Genomic DNA, 23198 nt, shown 5'->3' with positions numbered 1-23198 from the left:
TCATACATGGATCCTGCAGTTATTTGAAAGCATGCTACAGGACCAATATAATGTCTCTCTGCACCTTGGCTTTTCACTAAAAGTCATTTAAAGATTTAAGCATACTTGATCGACGTGACCTTGAATGAGAGTCAGGGTCATTCATTTGAAAAAAACTTGGTAGCCCTTCACCCCAGCATGCTGCAGGCCAAATATTAGGTCTCTGGGACTGTTGGTTATTGAGAAGAAGTCGTTTAAAGATTTTAGCCTTTTTGACTCCTGTGACCTTGAATGAAGGTCAAGGTCATTCATTTGAACAAATTTGGTAGTCCTTTACCGCAGCATGCTACAGACCCAATATCAACTCCCTGGGACTCTTGGTTATTGAGAAGAAGTCATTTAAAGAGTTTAGCCTTTTTGGCCCCTGTGACCTTGAATGAAGGTCAAGGTCATTCATTTGAACAAACTTGGTAGTCCTACACCCCAGCATGCTACAGACCCAATATCAACTCCCTGGGACTGTTGGTTATTGAGAAGAAGTCGTTTAAAGATTTTAGCCTTTTTGACTCCAGTGACCTTGAATGAAGGTCAAGGTCATTCATTTGAACAAACTTGGGAGCCCTTCGCCCCAGCATGCTACAGGCCAAATATTAGGTCTCTGGGACTCTTGGTTATTGAGAAGAAGTTGTTTAAAGATTTTAGCCTTTTTGACTCCTGTGACCTTGAATGAAGGTCAAGGTTATTCATTTGAACAAATTTGGTAGCTCTTTACCGCAGCATGCTACAGACCCAATATCAACTCCCTGGGCCTCTTGGTTATTGAGAAGAAGTCGTTTAAAGATTTTAGCCTTTTTGACTCCTGTGACCTTGAATGAAGGTCAAGGTCATTCATTTGAACAAACTTGGGAGCCCTTCACCCTAGCATGCTGCAGGCCAAATATTAGGTCTCTGGAACTGTTGGTTATTGAGAAGAAGTCGTTTAAAGATTTTAGCCTTTTTGACTCCTGTGACCTTGAATGAAGGTCAAGGTCATTCATTTGAACAAACTTGGTAGCCCTTTACCGCAGCATGCTACAGACCCAATATCAACTCCTTGGGACTCTTGGTTATTGAGAAGAAGTCGTTTAAAGATTTTAGCCTTTTTGACTCCTGTATCCTTGAATGAAGGTCAAGGTCATTCATTTGAACAAACTTTGGAGCCCTTCACCCCAGCAAGCTGCAGGCCAAATATTAGGTCTCTGGGACTCTTGGTTATTGAGAAGAAGTCGTTTAAAGATTTTAGCCTTTTTGACTCCTGTGACCTTGAATGAAGGTCAAGGTCATTCATTTGAACAAACTTTGGAGCCCTTCACCCCAGCATGCTACAGGCCAAATATTAGGTCTCTGGGACTCTTGGTTATTGAGAAGAAGTCGTTTAAAGGTTTTAGCCTTTTTGACTCCTGTGACCTTGAATGAAGGTCAAGGTCATTCATTTGAACAAACTTGGTAGCCCTTTACCCCAGCATGCTACAGATCCAATATCAACTCCCTGGGACTCTTGGTTATTGAGAAGAAGTCGTTTAAAGATTTTAGCCTTTTTGACTCCTGTGACCTTGAATGAAGGTCATGTCATTCATTTGAACAAACTTGGGAGCCCTTCACCCCAGCATGCTACGACCAAATATTAGGTCTCTGGGACTCTTGGTTATTGAGAAGAAGTCGTTTAAAGATTTTAGCCTTTTTGACTCCTGTGACCTTGAATGAAGGTCATGTCATTCATTTGAACAAACTTGGGAGCCCTTCACCCCAGCATGCTACAGGCCAAATATTAGGTCTCTGGGACTCTTGGTTATTGAGAAGAAGTCGTTTAAAGATTTTAGCCTTTTTGACTCCTGTGACCTTGAATGAAGGTCAAGGTCATTCATTTGAACAAACTTGGTAGCCCTCCACCCCAGCATGCTAAAGACCCAATATCAACTCCCTGGGACTCTTGGTTATTGAGAAGAAGTCGTTTAAAGGTTTTAGCCTTTTTGACTCCTGTGACCTTGAATGAAGGTCAAGGTAGCACACCACAGTAAGACAGCCTGGCCATGGGCGATTTTTTTGTTAAGCAAATAACTCCTGTATTATGATATGCATAAAAAATGAAAAAATAAATGTAAACTATAATTGGTATATTCAGTATGAAGTAGTACATACAGGCTTCACATTTATTAAAACAAAAATCAATAAATTGGTTCCGGATTTTAAATATCCGGATTTTCCGAACATGTGTTTACACAGGAAATTTAGTTTTGACTACAGCTCAAAATGGAAGCCCACAGAAAAGGTAAGATAGCGGAAAAACTTAATTTACAACATATGTCCAAACAAGATTAATTCTGTCTTTGGGATAGAGATATTTAATTTTAAATAGGTTTCAGAAAAAAAATTGTGTAGAGAATTGTGCTATTTTGGGTCAAATATCATAATATTTTGCAATTTTTGAGAATTTTTTAAGCTGTTACCATGGTATTCACAGCTCTAAAAATCACAGAAAATATCAATTTACTTATCCTTCAGAGCTCTATTAAAATTGCAAATGTTGTACAGATTTCAAATATATATACTTTATTAGAGGTTATATGTAAGGTTAACTGGCAATGTTTACATATCTAAAACATGTGCCATATTTTTCAGAATTTGGCATTTTTACTGTACACTGCTACCAAGGTCATTCATTTGAACAAATTTGGTAGCCCTTCACCCCAGCATGCTACAGACCCAATATCAAGTCCCTGGGTCTTTTGGCTATTGAGAAGAAGCCGTTTAATTTTTTTTTAACATATTTGACCCCTGTGACCTTGAATGAAAGTCAAGGTCATTCATTTGAACAAACTTGGTAGCCCTCTACCCCAGCATGCTAAAGACCCAATATCAACTCCCTGGGACTCTTGGTTATTGAGAAGAAGTTGTTTAAAGATTTTAGCCTTTTTGACCCCTGTGACCTTGAATGAAGGTCAACGTTATTCATTTGAACAAACTTGGTAGCCCTTCACCCCAGCATGCTACAGGCCCAATATTAGGTCTCTGGGCCTTTTGGTTATTGAGAAGAAGTTGCTTGAATGGAAAGTTGACGCCGGACGGACGGCCGATGGACGCCGCGCCACGGCATAAGCTCACTTGCCCTTCGGGCAGGTGAGCTAAAAATCTGTTTTAAAATGAATTCATTAGTCTTGAGTGATAACAAGAAAATATACATAAATATGAATGTATGGATCAATGAAGAGTTATATACCTACGTACCCTTCCCAACATCACAGCAAGGGGATGATAACGCATTTCCAATCTAAAATTTTTGCTTTCTATTATATTTTGAGTTCCGATCATGTTATTTTTTTTTTTTTAATTTTCAAACCATTAAATTAAAACAAATCAATTTTTAATACATTGTGCCTGTGCAGTGATCTACTATGATAGTCTAAACTGTTTAGAATTTATCAATGTCAAATATCATACTCAAAGAACTTACCAGTGTTAAATTTCTGAGGAACTTACCAGTTTCAAATCTCTTAAGCATTTCCCAGTGTCAAATCTCTTAAGAACTTACCATTGTCAAATCTCTTAAGAACTTACCATTGTCAAATCTCTTAGGAACTTACCAGTGTCAAATCTCTTAAGAACTTCCTTAGTGTCAAATCTCTTAAGAACTTACCATTGACAAATCTCTTAGGAACTTTCCAGTGTCAAATCTCTTAAGAACTTTCCAGTGTCAAATCTCTTAAAGACTTTCCAGTGTCAAATCTCTTCAGAACTTCCCAGTGTCAAATCTTTTAAGAACTTACCAGTGTAAAAACTCTTAAGACCTTACCAGTGTCAAATCTCTTCAGAACTTACCAGTGTCAAATGAAATCTCTTAAGAACTTACCAGTGTCTACACTTTTACTCTTGCCGCGGTGAAGAATGATTTCGCCGTTACTGGACAGGTGTACAGTCAGCAGCAGACATTCTTGCTCAGGCTGCATGATAGTTGGCAGACTGCGAGGGGCAGGCTCGTAAGAAACATCCTGTTATTACAAAAATCACATAAAAACATAAATAAACAATCATGCTGAATATTGTTTAAGTAATACATGTCCCCTACCGCATAATAGAGTTACATAATAACAACTGTCACCAACATACCTTGAAGCATGGCTGGGAAAAGTGCAGAAAACTGAGGGGACTGACTGACGAACAGACAGACAGGAAAGCCTATAGTTCTCCCTGTTCCACCAGTAGGGTAACTAAATCTACTGCCTGGCCAGAGATCATAAGAATCTCAAGGAAGCAGAACTCTCTGAGCCAGGAGGAGTTTATATAGAAAGTAGATCTAATATCTATCCCCATTCTATTATACTTGATTCACAAAACAAGCTACAAAAGCTGGAAACTTGTTTAAACTTCTATTTATGTGTTCAACTTAGTACAAATATTGTACATGTAAATTGGATCAAATGGTTCTTTTGAGATAATTTTTGAAATTTCAATTCCTGTTAGGGAAGATTTTTTTTCTTGATGAGGATTTTTATCTTATTCAAAGAAACATGGCCCCCATTGGAGTACTACAATGACCCAGTACAATTGTTTGGTAAATTTATATAAAGACATGCACAAATTAGCACAATATTAATGAATGTTATATCCTCCACATACTTACAACATCAAACACCACTGGTGTAGTTTCTGCTGAGTCCTGTTTCCCACTGACAGAGGCCTGAGGTCGAAGAGCACTCAGACGTTTACACAAACGCACTCTTGCCTGTCGCTCAGACTCCCTCTGCTCTCGCAGTTTTCTGACAAGACAGAATATGTATAAGCAATAAATAATGCTTGAATATCCACTTCATACCCATTTTTCAAAAACAATTTCATTTCCAAAAATGAACAATTTTTTTTTCAATTTTACAAATAAAGCACTATTCTTTTCAGTCTAAAAATAATTGAGCTTTAAAGTATTCAGTCCTTTAAAACAATTTCCCTAGACTAAGAGTAATGCCCCACTCCTATGCAATAATACAGCCTATACAGAAAGGGTCAAAGCTTACCTTTGACCTTCAACCCTTCTTCACCAAAGACCACCAGAATATGATCAAGACAGAATTCAATGTAGCTGACCTTTTGCCTTTAATCCTTCATCACCAAAGACCACCAGAATATGATAAAGACAGAATTCAATGTAGCTGACCTTTGACCTTTAACCCTTCATCACCAAAGACCACCAGAATATGATAAAGACAGAATTCAATGTAGCTGACCTTTGACCTTTAACCCTTCATCACCAAAGACCACCAGAATATGATCAAGACAGAACTCAATGTAGCTGACCTTTGACCTTTAACCCTTCATCATCAAAGACCACCATAATATGATCAAGACAGAATTCAATGTAGGTGACCTTTGACCTTTAACCCTTCATCATCAAAGACCACCAGAATATGATCAAGACAGAACTCAATGTAGCTGACCTTTGACCTTTAACCCTTCATCATCAAAGACCACCATAATATGATCAAGACAGAATTCAATGTAGGTGACCTTTGACCTTTAACCCTTCATCACCAAAGACTACCAGAATATGATCAGAAACAGAACTCAATGTTATATGATACTTTGGTGTAAAAAGGAGCCATATTTGATGAGAGGTTCTCAAGACATGTCACTGATTCCGAACAGGATGGGATGAGACGGAATAGGAAACAATGGGAGCATAAAAAATGTCAAATGTCCAGTTACAGACAACCAAATTGTACCTCCCAATGTCGACAATAACTTTTCAGTATTCAGTATACATAACATACTTGGCCTCTTCCATCTTTTTTCGTTTCTCTTTCTCTTCCTCCTCTGCCTCTCGTCCAGCCTCTGCCTCAGTATCTTGTGTCCCAGGGGTAGGGGCTGTAGGACTGTCTCCCTGTCCCCGGGTCTGGGGGATCATGTTGATAACTCTCTGGGGCTGTCGGGCATCTTTGTAAGTCCTGGGAGGGGAAAGATAAACAAAACATATCACTTAAAATTGTCTTAAGGTTGTCTTAAAAAAATTGTACTGTATACCAGTGCCAGATCGACACATGTATCATGATAAGAGTTTTCTTTACAGTATCTATTCTATAGATGGTTTTAGGAGATTGAAGTTCATGTCAAAGTTTAGATGCATAAGAATTTTGAACAAGACTGTTTTCTAAAATTATTTTCTCATTTTGATATGAACAATTTTTTTTTTTAATTTTAAAATACTTTGATAACATATTCAGCCTGTTCAGCCTGTTCAGCCTTGTAATACAGCTATATCATACAATGTAATAATGTATGTATGTACAGTCATGTACATGACACACAATGTAATTTAACACTGTAATAAATCACAACACAATTGTCTCTATAGTGAAGCTACCTTAGCCAAAATTTAGAAAGTTGTAGAGGTGTTATTATTTTCTAATGGAGATGAGTTTTACGAGATGAATAGAATATTAGACTCTTGTCAATAGGAAATTTATCATTTTTTTGTTATATCAACTTCTCTACCAAATTCCATCAAAATTGAGGACAAAAGCTAGAGTTATCATCTGTATTTATAACCTTGTAATTACCTGGCTAGAGGAGGTTTGTCGGGTAGGACCTCGGTTGATACACCCTTGGATGACAGGTTTGTCTTGATCTTATTCCTGACATCCCTCCAACAGTCGACACTCACATCATCATCATCACTCGAGTCTCTGAAACAATTTTTTTTTAGACATAGCCATCATATTCAACAAAGAACCTCCCCCTACTCAGTTGTAATCCCCTATCTCACCATAAAGGAGATAGAAAATTCAATTACACTAGCTTATCAAGTAGTTTTAATACAAGGGAACAACATATAGACTTTTATCCGAAGTAAGGGGCTGGCTTATTGCATGAAATAATATTACATTTTTATTGAACTGCACTAGACATGGGTGGGCTTATTACCAGACATAAGCTTATTGACATAAATATGGTAACCTCACCTGGGTCTTTCACATGAAACCTCAGGATTTTTATTTCTTACGTCATTTCGTGAAAATTATATCTAAGGTTTTTATAAAATAAAACTGGAAAGCTCCACCATAAGAAACCTTGACAGGAATAATCTAGTAACTCTCACCCATTCTGCTCTGGTTTGATGTTTAAAATCCTTTGGACCCTCTCGATTTTTTCCTGCTGTTCCTGTCGCGTCTTGTCAAAATTTCTCAAGTCCAGGAAGACAGTGTCTGGTTCTTGTTTCTTTGGAGATGTTTCTGGAGCTATAAAAATGACAGAATAATGTAGAACAGATATATAGCCTCACTTGAGCGGTTTCACCGATATTAACTTATAGAGATATAATATTTAGTAATATATAGCCTCACTGGAGGGGTTTTATCGATATCAACTTAGAGATATTATAATATTTATTGATATATAGACTCACTGGAGCGGTTTCACCGATATTAAGTTATAGAGATATAATATTTATTGATAGCTATAGACTCACTGAAGCGGTTTTACCAATATCAACTCGAGATATTATATTTAGTGATAGACTCAGATTCAGTATTAACGAGTTATGAACTAATTACCTTGTGGTTTGACACGTGGTATTATAATCTTAGGAGGCTGGTTACCCGTGTCTGAGGTATTAGTACCACAGGACGATGTTTTCTTCACTGTCTCAACTGCAAATCATAATCAAACATAGATGTCAAGCTGTCATAAACTTAATTCTATATGCATGTATTTAATGCCTCCCATTTACAATTATCAGTACACCAACTACAAATCAGAATTTAAAATCGGAGAATATTTTTTTTCCAGAACATCTCTTTGGTCTGTTCTTAATTAATAATGTAATCTAAGCTATTTTTCAATATACATTTGAAATTTAATGAAAAATCAGGTGTTTCCCATGTTACTGCTCAGGTTAAGTTTATTCATAATATCTGCTCATTACTCACTAAATCCTATTTTCTAATTCTATTTGTTGATGGTTTTTAGCCTTAAAGGTATAGAATACGATTCATTTGAATGGACACATCAAAGCAATATCCCATAGGTTATATTAAGTACAGTAAAAGTAATTGGGAGGAAAATCAAGGGAGACAATTTAGTACCATTTGTTTCTTTCATCAGGTCATCCTTGTCAGCACTGTCCGGGGTCGGAGGTCGTTTAACAGGGTGACCCCACTTGTCCTTCATTAATTCTCCTTCTGGCTGGTTTTGGTCATTATTTGGCTCCACATCAATGTCCCCTATAGATTTCCCCTTCTGGGCCCCTGTGTTGGGGTCAACATCTGTAAGGTCAATGCCAGACTCTACCATCGACATCTGGGCAAGCCTTTCGATAAGTGTCTTGTTTTCATTGGCTTCTATAAATATAAATTGCATGCAATGATTAGCCATAAGTAAATCTTAAAAGTTCTTTCAATTATCATCTTTATAATATGAGTCCAGCTTCTCAATGATGATTCAATATAGTCTGGCTGAAAAATCTAAAATGAAATCTGAAAAAAGTTATATATAAATTATATAAGGTGAATGTAATGCTATTGTTTATATCAACAAATAGATCATTGCAGGCTATTAAATATGTTTATAGTTTTATGTAATGAAATGTCTCTGTTGCCTTGTTAAAGCACTCGATGATTTACAATCATGGTACAATAATGTCACATACATTCCTCAGAGGGATTACTGGACTTGGTGTCAACGGCACTGACTCTCTACCACATTAACTCTTTCAGTACCGCTGTCGACTACAGTCGACATAAAAATGTGCTCCCTCTTCCCTGTTGTCGACTAGAGTCGACATAATTTCAAGCTCCCTCTTCCCCACTGTCGACTATAGTCGACAGGCTAAGTTGACGTCATTTAAGTGTTGATTTGTTGAAAACGTCAACCGACATATACAATTATCCAATGCAATGACATATAAAATGCGTTGAACACTTCTGAAACAAACATTTTGGTTGATGATTCGTTTTTATTTCGTTTGTGTTACATGTTTTTCCGTTAGAGTAACAGGTGACATTTTCTCAATATGTTGTTAATATAAACAATATGGCGACTTGCTTACATTTGCATTTTAGATATCATTGTCTAGGACGATTCAGAGTGTTCAATCTGACATCTAAATCTTATCTAGTTAAATATTTCTTAATCATGTACAAAGATAACACTAACCTTTCTGTTTCTATATGAAAAAACAACACACCACAAATGCACATGTTGTCTGCCATTTTGTTTAAACATCTGGGGGCGAGCCTAATAACTACTTCCGGTATGGAGTCCGGAAAGAACACAAAGTACGGAAAGAGTTCAGACATATAATCAAGCATGCAAATTCAACTACCATATACACCAAAGAATGCACCCACAACTATCCATGTTGTCTAAGATGGAGGAAAATCAAACGGCAAATCTCTTGTGCCATCCGGGAGACAGCAACCTTACAGATCGCCCCGGGTACGAGTCAAACTCCGTACTGAAGCGAGTAGTCAGCAGCTCACGCTTGACTGAGTTTGGCTTTTCCTGCCACAGCATTAGCGATCACGGCTATGAGTTCATACTAAGGATTAATTGAGGGGAAAGTAAACTGGGTAGGTATAAATTCAATTAATGCTCTACAATGAAAAGGAAACTGATCTTCCAGAAATTTAATACCAAAAACATATTCCAGTTCAATTGTGTAAATTCAGACAATCTTTTCCAAAGTTACCTACCTGTTTTATTGGATCCTTCCCCTGCAGCGAAGACAGACTCCATGTGATTGACTTCTGGCCAGGCCTCCTGGATAATGGGTATTGCAAACTGGTTGTCCTCGTTCATACTGTCTAAAACCATATCTGGTAGAAAGAAATTATATCTTATATGAAAATTCTTTCTGTGACATATTGCTAGGAGTGTTACAGACCTGTGTATCATCACCTGATGTTATTAATAAGATGGAGGGTGAATTTCAGTATTTTCAAATGTTTGTCAGTAAGATTTTATAACGTACACTGGTAACCCTAAAACCTTGAATTTACTCGCGCGAGTTTGAATTTTTCAGTGAAAGTGAGCGTTTTCAACGTGGCGTGAGTATTTTAAGTGTAATTGAGTATTCTCAGTGTGCCGTTTTTAAATTCAGTATGCCGTTTTTAAATTCAGAGTGCCGTGGATCGTTACGCATCAGCGCACTCGACAAGTAGTATAGGATTACCTGTACCGATCGATCGATGAAACGTCCAACACCGCGCGCGACCTCGTGTATCGTACGGTAGAAATACGTGTTCTTGCAAACGGGAAATATTACTGGAAGCAACATTTATTGCTCTCGGATTTGGACATTATTCTTTACCCCAGATCAATCGTTATCTATTGTCATTACGCCTGTAATTAATCACAACCCACCTATTCCGTTTACTTGCTCCGAGATCGACTGATATTGTCGTGATATTTGACGTACTTGTTTTCGGTAATACGGCGGTGGTGTTGTCAAAAAAATACCCATGTTATGATTTACCCCGTATAATGTGAAGTGTTCATATGAGAAAGTGTATTGAAGCAATAAACCGGTTACGTTGACTACTGTACATCGTATTTTGTTATTTATTTATAATACTTGACCCGGGCGGGATCCATATGTAATCACTGTGTATTAACTGTGTCAATCTTCCTGTTTCAGATATCCATAACTGAGAAGTATCGCCGTTGCTGTATTACCTGTTCAAGAAACCGTCAACACATGTGATGATTGATAAACATGTTTAATGATACAATTAAATTGGTATATCGCCAGTATATTGCATTTTGTTATTTATACTTACCCGGGACGTATCGGAGATGACGTACAGTAGCAAGTAAAGTATTCAACGTTTATATTAACTGTTTCAATCTTCTTTTTCAGGTATTCCATGACCCAGGTAGAATGACGTTGTTCATCATATTTTCAAGTGGGTTCGAGGATAGAAACCTACATCTCATTTATCAATAAAATAGTCATCAGCAGTATATCTATATGCAGTTATATTCATTAGCTTACCTGGAGCAGATCGACGATCCTATCCATTAACGGGTGTCTTCAGGTAAGATATATCCTATCACGACACACTGCGTTTAAGAGCTATTAAAGCAAAACCCTTTCATTTGTTGTATATGTTATCAAACAATATATTTGCTATCAGTAATCCCATGTGTGCACGTTGTTTTGTTTTTTTTTGTAAAAAAAAATGTACAAGGGGTCCGCGCGTTAAAAATGACGAATTCACAACTTTAAAACTAGTTTGATATATTAATTATTTCTTAGACCCTTTTATGTCCGATAAAAATATAGCCTGTCCAATTGTATTGCAGTATTTCAAAGTAAGAGCCTGTAAACTAATTATGTGTCATGACACGAGATCCGTATTAAATAATAAAAAAAAGGTCGATTAATATTTACTGAAATAAATGGTGATAATTCGTGTCGTTTGTAAATGCAGGGACCGTGATACCATACTCCTACATTTGTGTAACCACGGACAGAGCAATTAAAAATCTTAAGTTCCTGATATCTAACATAAAAAGGCCGCTGATTTTATTTTGTATCCGACCTTATTGAACTGATACCAGTGTGATTAGAACCATCTTCTTGGGATCTAGATAAACTCTACCCTACCGCATTGTTCCGACAGTAAACGACCAATACCTCTCAAAACGGCCCTTTTCAGGGCCGACTTCTTTTCACGAAATGCAAAAAAAAAAAAAAATGAAAATGAAAATGCACAACTCAAATCTATAGAACTAATATTTCAAAAAGCAAATCGTACGTATTACGTAGTTTCACTCGGGCAACAAACGGTCATTTTTGTACACGTGTTGTTGCAGCAGTACAAGATGGAGAATATAACATTTGGTATTAAATTTACTTTATTTTTTATGTTTCTGATAGCAACAGGATATTTTATATTAGAATAGAAATAAGCAAACTGATGATGTGGGACAAACAGCACGACACTTAATTTGCTAGTTACGTGACTCCGCCTATTGACAGATTTCGTCACCTGTCACCGTCTTCCAATGAACACAAGTAGGCGGAGACGCGGGTTAGTTGACAGGTAGACAGGCGCCAAAGTTATATAAACTAATCCAATTAGACAACACCGCAGGTGGGCGGAGTCACGGATAGATGATCTGTCATGTCAGATGATCACTTGTCTCAATGATTGTTACATTCAATTTTAATGCATTAATTGATCACTTAGAAATTGTATGTATGTATTCATGGTTATGATGAATAATGAGTGTTTGTAAGTATTTTTTTTTCAGGTTTCAGATTTGAAATTCTGTAATTAACATATCCCACGGACAGTGAAGTGATCTCCAAGGCTGGATTCAGTATCAAAATACATCGATATACAATCGTCCGATTGCAATAAAATGTTGCACGATGTTAGATATAAGTACAATCTGTATGTTGCAGAAAAAACCCCACATATTAATGAACGAATTCCTTGGCGTGTAAAAGTAACTGGACACCGATATAGTATTTAATTCTATACAATTTTTCATTAAAAGGACGTCAATTTCATTTGAATAATTTTTGTAAGATGGGTACGACTTCGCCTATTTCTCTCGGTACGAGTCCGCCAAATTTAGGTACGATTCCGCCAATTTAGGGTACGAGCTTCTATGAAACATACATATACATTTACTAGCACCGTGCCAGAAGTGTAATTTTCTTTTTTTATGCATTTTCCACCTTTCATTTAGTGTAAACTTTTATTCTTTCATACAGACAAGACAAAATACAACAAATATCGCTTCAAGACTGAACAGGATATGGACTGTACCTTTACTGAGGAACGATAACGTTTCAGAAAATATATCAAGTACAATGAATATAACTCTTGTTGCATCAATAATTTATTCTATTGCGCGATAGTTTGAAAATATGGACGATGTATACCATTTCACTGCCTAAATCTTCTGCTGGATTTTATATACAAAATGAACAAATGTACTTTGTATCTATTGTGATTGTTACCATGCCGCTAACGATTGCTCTTTCTCAATGTTAATAAAATGAAAATATAAATTTTCAAATCAATCATATAGCAATTAAAAAAAAAAGATAAAAACTTTCCGTGAATACAGCATCCAGATGTGAAAAAATTAGAGGATATTGTTTACACTGACTCTATCTTTGTCTATATGTTCAATAATTAAAAGCTATTGACGCTATTAGTTGCATCTAATAATTAAGAAATGATTAACGATGATTCGTGTATTGTTGCAAGATATACAACAAGGACGAAGATATTTTGCAATTAAATTAATAACTCTGCAGAGGATATTTTGCAATTAAACTAACAACTCTGCTTATAACATTAATGTATTACAATGGCCTTACAGACATACGGGCGTGATATTCTGCAAAGGTAAGTGTGTTTACTCGTGTAACATACAGGTTACGGTATAGGGTACAGGTGACCGCTCCAGCGTCTGACCGGGTCCACCCAGCCAAACTCGGTCAGTCGTCACTGATGTGTGTTTGTGTCCGTGTTTCTGGTAACATATAGGTTATGGTACATGCATTTTACAGGTCTTCTAGAAGAACTCGCGCAGTGGGAAGTTCGGTTAGGGGATACACTTCACTGTTTAAAATGATAATCTCAAAGAAAACAGTTACCACATGTGTCCATGTAATTAACAATGGGTGACTGGACAGGTGTGAAAGAAGACTGGCACTTTCGGAGTGAAACGGAGAAAAGTAACTCTTAATGATGATAATTGCTGTATATCTAAGGAAATCCAAAGGAAGAACGCTGTTTTTTTTTATATAGTTTGTATTGTTATCGTATTTTCTTTCTCTGTATACCACTTTTGGTAAAGGTGTTGAGATGAGATGAATCGGGATAAGTACAAACTCACACATATGTTATCCCCATATAAAAGTGCTACCGAAACCAGGGACATATAATTTTCTATTATAACAGGCCATATATCACATGTAACATCTTACTATTTTGTTTATTATAACGAGCCGTATACAACATGTAACATCTTACTAATTTTCTTTTATAACGGGCCAAATTCAACGTGTATCCTCTTGCTAATTTTCTATGATTACGGGTCATTAACATTAAAAATTGAATAATTTTCTATTTCAACGGGTCGTTGTAACACTTGTTCATGAAAAATTAGTAATCCCAGACAGGATTCATAGAGTAAATTTTCAACATCGTGGTTATGTGAATGAGCCAAATTTGGTTAATTATTCTATAGGCAAACCTTTGAGATACGAATTTGTTTTGCTTGTAGGAAAAACGAAACTCACTGAATTCCAAAAATATATCTTCGGAACTTTTATGAAGTGCATGGAAACCTAACGTGTGAACTCACAAGTAATTATCGGCATGTGCCGATTAGAACCTGAACGCCAGAAATCACAGACACCTGTGGTGCAGTGACAGGTGTTATAAGCTTGTGGACCGTAATTTCTCACCTGGTAATTGTTTAGCGGTATACTAACCAACCCAAACTTGAGGATTCGTAATTCTCCGAACATGCTGGTATATTTTTTCTAATTCCTGTTTTAAAAGACATGACTTGCGACACACGAATGGAAAGTAAAACACAAGGATCTCAATCACTTCACGATAATTACACAATTACTAAAAGAAAAGAAAGATAAATAAATGAAAAAAAAAAACGAAATAAAAGAAAAAAATACACTTTACCCATTGCGAGTTTAATAATTTTAGTATTAATTATGATTAGTCACGATGAACTAAATTGTATGTTTTTTATCACATAAAAAAACGGAACTAAAATTATGGTTTTAATAAGTCTCTGTGATATGTACCTGTAAGTATCGACCAATACTATTATAATTGTTGCTAAGCACTTTTATATAATTTCACTTTCAACGATCGTATATAAATTATATCTTTCTCAAGCATTTAATCGTCGGTAATCCCTGGGACCATGACATGTAACATAAGGGATAAGATCTGTATGATTATAAGCAAGTTGTAGGCTCAAACACTGGTTTTCATACGGAAGAGATACTAGTCTATTGTAGATCATGATGAATCTATATAAAATATAACTTTCTGAATTAAGTGACCTTCATGACTAAAAGCGGGTTTTGCATAGATTATAATGCATAAGTTTACAGTATGTGTGTATCGTCTCACAAACCAGAATATCCAGAACTGTTGTATTTTAAAATGACACATTATTTTATTTAAATAGCTCAAATTGATATTGTTGGATTCCAACTTCTTGTCAGCAATATTCACCAAATTCATCAACCCTAAACCTCGTATCCAGATCATATGTGAAAAGAGAATAAATGAAGTTGAATTTGAATCTTCAGACTGGTCTGTGTTTCTACTGTCCACACTGTCGTCTATACTGCAGGCCACCATTTCAGTTACTCCGTTAAACCTGTGCATCAATCAATCAAACAAAGACCGATGGTCTATTATAATCTGAAATTCTAAAATCTGAAAGCAGCGCACACGATGTTTTGTCAGTGAACATATTAAATAAAACAGTCAATTGGTCATATATCTATAAGCCTGATCGTCAGAAGAATTGATGTCGTAGCATTACAGCAGTGCTGCTACTGAAACATGTGCACAACATGTGTGTAGGCTACCTCACGAAAAGTGGGTCGACACACCAAAAGTTAACTGACCCCGTCAGGCACAAGCTTTTCACCGAAGACCTCATCCCCGGGGCATTAATTAGAATATAATTAGCGGCAGTATACCGAACTCAGTGAATTTCGTAAATACCTGTTTACCTGGGAAGTGTCCAGTTGACCTGCTGACCTAGCGGTGTCCTGGGGCGTTGATTAATTAGTCGTTGTCATGCCTGACTTGCCTATGATTTGTGCATTGGCCAGTTTACCTGGGTATCTCACCTGTGCACAATATTATCGGTTTCATGAATAAAACAGATCACATGACACTTCAGTCTCTCTGTACAGACATTATGCAGACGAATCTGTATTGGTTTACTTGAGTAATTAATAGCCGTGGATATCGATATTATAAAAACATGTCAAAGTTATTATCAAAATACATGTCACCAAAGTAAAGTTCTTTATTACTTTAAGCCTTTCGGCTCATCCGTAGACATGTGAATATACATAATATAACAAAAGCATTGATTACTTTCGCACCACACCCACACCGACAAAAGACCTGTCCAAGTACCGGGCAGTCTTCATCCAGGCCGGAGAGAATGATGTAATGGACAGTACATCGGCTGAAATCAAAACAACCACCATTCGAATCTATGACGTTTTGATTGCCCAGAGAGTTAACCAAGTATGTTTCCACGTCATGATCGGACCTACAACAAACGGGTTATCACTCATTAACTGAGTTTTGAAGAAAATGCACCACGATATGATCTGGGTGCACGGACCAAACTTGCTTCCACAGACTCGGTTCAGCGCAAGGATGGCACACACCTGACTCTATAAGATGGAATTTGCCTTCTCCAACAGCGGATACTGCAGTAACAATGGAAGGAAGATAGAAGTCAGTCGCTTTGATTCGTCTATAGCTACACTATAATGACGGCCCTTTTCAGGACCACCAAAAACACTCGAAAAACATCCAGCACTCGAATTTATGCAATAAAAACAACTATTATATATTTATTGCAAATGTTTATATATATAAAAACAATATCTCAATTACCGAGTCGGTATCTATAATTTGGATAATTACGTCCACACATTACAGTTTCTGTAATGGCCGCCTTCCATAACATGATGAGCAGGGATTCGAAATTCTATCAATACTCAAGGTTCATATTTGAAATTTCTTAAAACGTATGAGTTTTCTTCTGCTTGGGGATATAATGAAATATATGAGATATGTTCAGTGGCAAATGTTGTTGGGAACGTGAATTTTGGCGACTCTGAAAATTGACATAAATTCCACACATAGTTTCTGTAATGGCCGCCTTCCATAACATGATGCGCGGGGGTTCGAAATTCTATCAATACTCGAGGTTCATATTTGAAATATGTTTAAACGTCTGAATTTTCTTCTGCTTGAGAGTATAATGAAAATCAAGTATGTAACTGTTCTATTTGTACTTATATTTGGGAAGGTTATTTCAACACTGAAGCTCGTACTTTGGAACGACTTCCTAAAAACAGGTTGTTGTGTCAAATTCGAATAATTCAAAGTTGTGATAAACGTTGTCCCGAATCCCTTTTGCCAACACCAAATCTTGATATTCTATATAAAAAGTGTTGCGTTGACAATTAAATACAAGTCCCCATGGGGTTTACACAGGTCGACAAAGAGACACGACCGCCCATCTTACAAATTCCATGGTACGATTAAATACATTGGATACAAAATATCCGGGTTAGTAGTTGGACACTTATTTCTTTGTATATATATTGTTTGATAACATATACAACAAATGGAAGGGTTTTGCTTTAATAGCTGTTAAACGCAGTGTGTCGTGATAGGATATATCTTACCTGAAGACACCCGTTAATGGATAGGATCGTCGATCTGCTCCAGGTAAGCTAATGAATATAACTGCATATAGATATACTGCTGATAACTATTTTATTGATTAATGAGATGTACGTTTCTATTCTCGAACCCACTTGAAAATATGATGAACAACGTCATTCTACCTGGGTCATGGAATACCTGAAAAAGAAGATTGAAACAGTTAATATAAACGTTGAATACTTTACTTGCTACTGTACGTCATCTCCGATACGTCCCGGGTAAGTATAAATAACAAAATGCAATATACTGGCGATATAACAATTTAATTGTATCATTAAACATGTTTATCAATCATCACATGTGTTTACGGTTTCTTGAACACGTAACAGCAACGGCGATACTTCTCAGTTATGGATATCTGAAACAGGAAGATTGACACAGTTAATACACAGTGATTACATATGGATCCCGCCCGGGTCAAGTATTATAAATAAATAACAAAATACGATGTACAGTAGTCAAACGTAACCGGTTTATTGCTTCAATACACTTTCTCATATGAAAACTTCACATTATACGGGGTAAATCATAACATGGGTATTTTTTTGACAACACCACCGCCGTATTACCGAAAACAAGTACATCAAATATCACGACAATATCAGTCGATCTCGGAGCAAGTAAACGGAATAGGTGGGTTGTGATTAATTACAGGCGTAATGACAATAGATAACGATTGATCTGGGGTAAAGAATAATGTCCAAATCCGAGAGCAATAAATGTTGCTTCCAGTAATATTTCCCGTTTGCAAGAACACGTATTTCTACCGTACGATACACGAGGTCGCGCGCGGTGTTGGACGTTTCATCGATCGATCGGTACAGGTAATCCTATACTACTTGTCGAGTGCGCTGATGCGTAACGATCCACGGCACTCTGAATTTAAAAACGGCATACTGAATTTAAAAACGGCACACTGAGAATACTCAATTACACTTAAAATACTCATGCCACGTTGAAAACGCTCACTTTCACTGAAAAATTCAAACTCGCGCGAGTAAATTCAAGGTTTTAGGGTTACCAGTGGTATCATTTTGTAGTAATATTAAGTATCATTTCTGTCAATAATCGCTGTAAGATATCCTTAATAATATGGTTTGTTTGTTTGAACAAATATATTGGCTATCATTTCTTTTTCTGCATGTGTACACTTTGTATTAATTATTTCACTAACTTGACACAATATCAAACAATATCAAGTCTTATGTCCGAGAAAAAACTTTATATTCACATTGGCTTGACAAGTAATATATTATAATACATCCTCATGTATACACAAGACTTGTCAGACTTTAAGACAGCGTAGTTTGCAAAGGGGTTGAAGTCAGATGTTTTTAAAGAAGGTCAAGGATCACGGTCAAGGTCGGCAAATGTAAAACAAGTAGCTATAGGAAGATCTTGTTACAAGGAACACATTTCAAATATCATACTTATTTGCATCAACAAAACACTGGATTTTTTTTAAACATTGAAGCTGTGTTACGGATGCCATTGCTGGATGTATACCAATAGGTACCATGGATTTCAGCCTGTGAACTAACTCATGGACTTTATTATACATCCATTTATCGCCTAATTAAACTTTAATTATACATCCATTTATCGCCTAATTAAACTTTAATTATAAATCCCTTTGTTGCCTAATTAAACTTTAATTATACATCCCTTTGTCGCCTAATTACATCTCTAAGTCCTCACAACAGCCTAACATTATAATCCAAAAACAGATTAATAAGCAGATAAAGGATACTCAAACTAGAGAAAAGCATTTATAGGTCATGAAAATCACATGAGATACAAACCTATATCAAGACTGCCAAGGGTTCCCATATTGAGTTTTAGAGGTTTGGATGATACCATATTGGACACAATCTCCCTTTCCTGGTCCCGACGAGACTCCTGCTGAAGATATTTATCCATTTTCGGATCACCTGTTTTATTGTTCACTGTTTTTATCACACCATCCTTGTTAGATTCCTTCTCGTGTTTCTCCACATTATCATTATCATCATTTTCCATGGTTGAATTGTCGTACAGATTTTCCTGACTTTCCACCCGTCTCATCATCTCACTCTCCATCATGCTTAAAGCGTTTGAGAGATCGGGAAGTACATCATCGGACTCCTCCAGCCAGTTCTGAAGCTTGACTTGGGGACGCTCCGAAAATTTGGCTGCATCCTCCCTCGCTTCAATAACCACCTCTGTCCAACTGGTGGTGCTAGTTCCTAGACAATCGACAAACAAAATTTCAAAATGGCAGACATTGAATATTCAAAAGAGAATTTTGCACACTGATAGCAATTCCTAAAGACATTCTTATTCAGCAGACCAAAGCTGTATGCAATGTAACAATAGAAATTTGTATTTCTCAAATCAATTTCAGTTAAAAAAACATTCAATTTATTCTCAAATAAAACCCCTGCCCTTGCATAAAGTTTTAGTTATGAATTGTGGGAGGGCTTTTTTGTGACCAATATTTTGAAATGAAAGATTCTGTAAAATGAAGAGACCAATATATTTGTAGACAGGGGCTTATTTGTGTATAAACATGGTGCATTTGATTGCAAAAAAAATGGTAGAAATTTCTATAAACATTTTAAGCAGAACAAAACAAATGTTCCATACTTATCTTACAAATAATTCATGAACAAGGAATTCGAAGTTACTCATCTATAGCAAAAAACTGGATCTTGCACAATCTAAAATTGATATTAGGCACTCATGACCTCAGCTTTTTGTGGCTAAAAGTTTTAAAAGTGAAGCATTTTCTCCGACATGTACTGCTTTAAAGCCACAAGTTGTTGATTACAAACTCGAGCACAGCATATATATTTTTCGGAGATATTTAGACCCTGGTTTTACCTGTGGAGACTGTTGCTTTGTTTGATTTCTGGATCTGAAGCGCAAGGTCATTGTCATATGCAGGCTGTGATGCGGAATTACCACCATCATTATCACCCAATACCATTGTGTTTGAGTTCAAAGAGACATTATCACGAGAGTTGTGGAAAAGCTCTGATAATGATTCTTCATTGAGACTGGTATCAAAGTCCTTGTCATCATCGTCTAGATATGTCTTCATCAAATGTCGTTGGAAAATTACGGGTTCCTCACTGTCAGAGCTCACCTACAAAGTGAAAAGGTAGAACATCAATTTTTGAGACATATGTCACCACTACTGGTACCTGGCAGCCAAACCTATCTATAAAGTGTTCAGAGAGCAGAGAACAGTTGCTTCTATCATCAGGTGGCTTTTATTTAGAGGTATAATACAATGTATTGTAACACAGGGAAACAATAAAGGTGATCTTTAAGGTAGGTTCAAAAGTGGATTTTGAAACAAGTATATTGAATGGAAAATCAATTACTACAGCTGTAATATACGACAGCCTATAGCATTATGAAAAATTACATCCTTTTCATACAGGAAACAGCATGTTTTGGCTGTAAAACAAGGCAATTCGTATCAAAGATTGAGATAATACTAACATCGTATTTCATTCCTTATAGATACATTTGTATATCCAACGAATACAAAGTTTGACAGCACTAGTATATCATGTAAAAGTGACAATATATACACACGGGTATGTACTTGAAATCTATGTGAGATTCAGCCACAGACATCTAATTGACATTTAACATCTGACAATAAAAAACAAGTTTATTCTGATATCCACACAGAATCCTAACACTTACATCAGATAAGTCGAAATCAATGGACGGAAGGTTTTTCTCCACCTCAGCAAAGATGGAGTCCAGTTTGGGTTTGAGCATTGACTTGCCAGCCAAACAAAGGGCGTTGTTGTTCGTCCCGGCCCCATCGGCTCCCTCATTGTCACTTCCTTCGTCACTCGAATACATGGCAATAGATGTTTCTAAGGAGTTGGTCTGACAGATAAAATATGCATGATTGTTAGCATAATATACAAAGCCAGAGATTATTAAGTAAACAGCATTGAAACTGTTCTGCCAAGAAATAATAAATTTTATCAAAAGTTAAAAATCTGACACTTAACCATTGGAAAGATTACTTTTCACCCTTTTTTAAACAGTTTAATCATTCATAAATCTTGCTGTGTTAATAAGTGTGAATCAGTGAATCAGGAAGGATATTTTCAGGAGTGAGCTACATACATATTTCAGAAATTTGGCTTGATTATATATTATATACATACATGTAACATACATGTATATATATACGGTACCGGTATGTATGAAATATAATTTCAATTGGAATCGGGCCCATTATTGACCCCACAAAGTCCTCAGAATAAGATTCTGGAATGTAGGAATTTTGTGTAAATGCTATTTTCTTCAGAAAAAATACCAATGTATCTATTTTTTTCAATCACTGTATATGTGTTGATGCTTGACTTCAATGTTAAACATTATTATAATGAAATGATAGGCAAGATTGTCTGGGTATGCCTGCCAGATACAAAGCAACAGAACTTAACATTAAAAAAATCAGCTGCAAATGCAATGTCAAGGCCATCTAGCTAGTGCTACCAGCAATATAAATATTAATGTATATTGTACATACAATATTTATATGTGTATATATGACGTATGTGTTGCATTGATTTATTTTTGGACATCTGCCAGCGGGGTCAGTGGTGTGCACTGTCAGCCAGTAGCATAATAAACCAAAACCCTTGATACAACAAAATCAATTCATATAGCAATCTAATCTATTTCAAAGTGAATATCTAGAACTATGGGTGAGCAATTGGAATCATGAATAAGCATTTCTTCCTTTTTTTATCATTATCATATTTGTTTTTTGGTATAATATACATTCAATTAGCATAAATGTTTAACCTCATTAACAGATGTTAGAGATATATTTTATATATCATAATATTTGGTCCATTCAACCCAGTTGAATTCTGATTTCCTTTAAGAACTGGCCATGGAAAAATATTAAAAAAAAAAATATCTACATAAAGTTGACATTTACAGCAGGGAGCACTTATTGCTTATCTATTTTTAATTTAAATCAATGGATTTCTTTAAAAACATGTGGGCTTGTATAAAAGACTTGCTCAAAAGGACTGCAATCCTGGAGTAGAACATTATAGATTTAAAGGAACATTAAATGTACATTTTGACAAGTCATCACGCCATTAATTATCAACCTGTAATTAAAGCTTACAGTTAAAAAATTAAATAATATCATATGACAGTACAGTACAGTCACTCAGAAAAACGAACATTTTTGGCTTTGGAAAATTGTTGGTTCAGTTTTTGAAATATTGTCTGAAACAGTAAAAAGAACACTGACATTTAAGTGATTTGACAGAATGTGAACTGCTACTAACGGGAGGTAACTCGCAACTGTAATGCTTCTTCATGCTTCTCGGCGAAACCATTTAAAATATTCAATTTTAGCATTGTTTTCAGCGACTAAAACATTTTTCAAATATATTTACAATTGATCTGTCCATTTTCATCTTAATAAATCAGGATTTTACGACAGAGTCAACGCTTTTTCTTATTTTTTACCTACTGGTTGTTCCGAGCATGTTTCAACAAGGCGAGTTCATGACTTTTCGGTGTTCTACAACAGAATTCAGTATATCTCTACTATCATTAATCTCCCTTAACATAAGGACTTTGTCGCGATATCCAATTAACCAACAACACATGTTATCATATATACGAAATAAAAAAATATTACAAATAAAACTTCCGGAAATC

At 36.1% G+C, this 23198-nt stretch overlaps 1 protein-coding gene across 2 annotated transcripts in view; it reads right to left on the bottom strand.

The window, feature by feature from the left end:
- Nucleotides 1-23198, bottom strand: part of LOC117340288 — a 69319-nt gene that overhangs the window by 45866 nt on the left and 255 nt on the right. The window contains exons 2-12 of one of the 2 annotated variants that reach the window (XM_033902054.1): nt 21195-21386; nt 20358-20622; nt 19298-19720; nt 9696-9818; nt 8088-8342; nt 7557-7652; nt 7103-7241; nt 6564-6689; nt 5778-5951; nt 4637-4772; nt 3866-4004 (exon numbers count right to left, since the gene is read on the bottom strand). In XM_033902054.1, coding sequence (XP_033757945.1) covers nt 3866-4004; nt 4637-4772; nt 5778-5951; nt 6564-6689; nt 7103-7241; nt 7557-7652; nt 8088-8342; nt 9696-9818; nt 19298-19720; nt 20358-20622; nt 21195-21359 — 2041 coding nt within the window. In that variant the 5' untranslated portion in view covers nt 21360-21386. The remainder of the gene's footprint in view (nt 1-3865; nt 4005-4636; nt 4773-5777; nt 5952-6563; nt 6690-7102; nt 7242-7556; nt 7653-8087; nt 8343-9695; nt 9819-19297; nt 19721-20357; nt 20623-21194; nt 21387-23198) is intronic. The other variant, XM_033902055.1, reaches the window with a different exon arrangement.

Source organism: Pecten maximus, chromosome 13 (genome assembly GCF_902652985.1).
Source record: "Pecten maximus chromosome 13, xPecMax1.1, whole genome shotgun sequence".
NCBI lineage: Eukaryota > Metazoa > Mollusca > Bivalvia > Pectinida > Pectinidae > Pecten > Pecten maximus.
The sequence above is the reverse complement of the archived record's forward strand: the minus strand, read 5'-3'. Positions and strand labels throughout refer to the sequence as shown.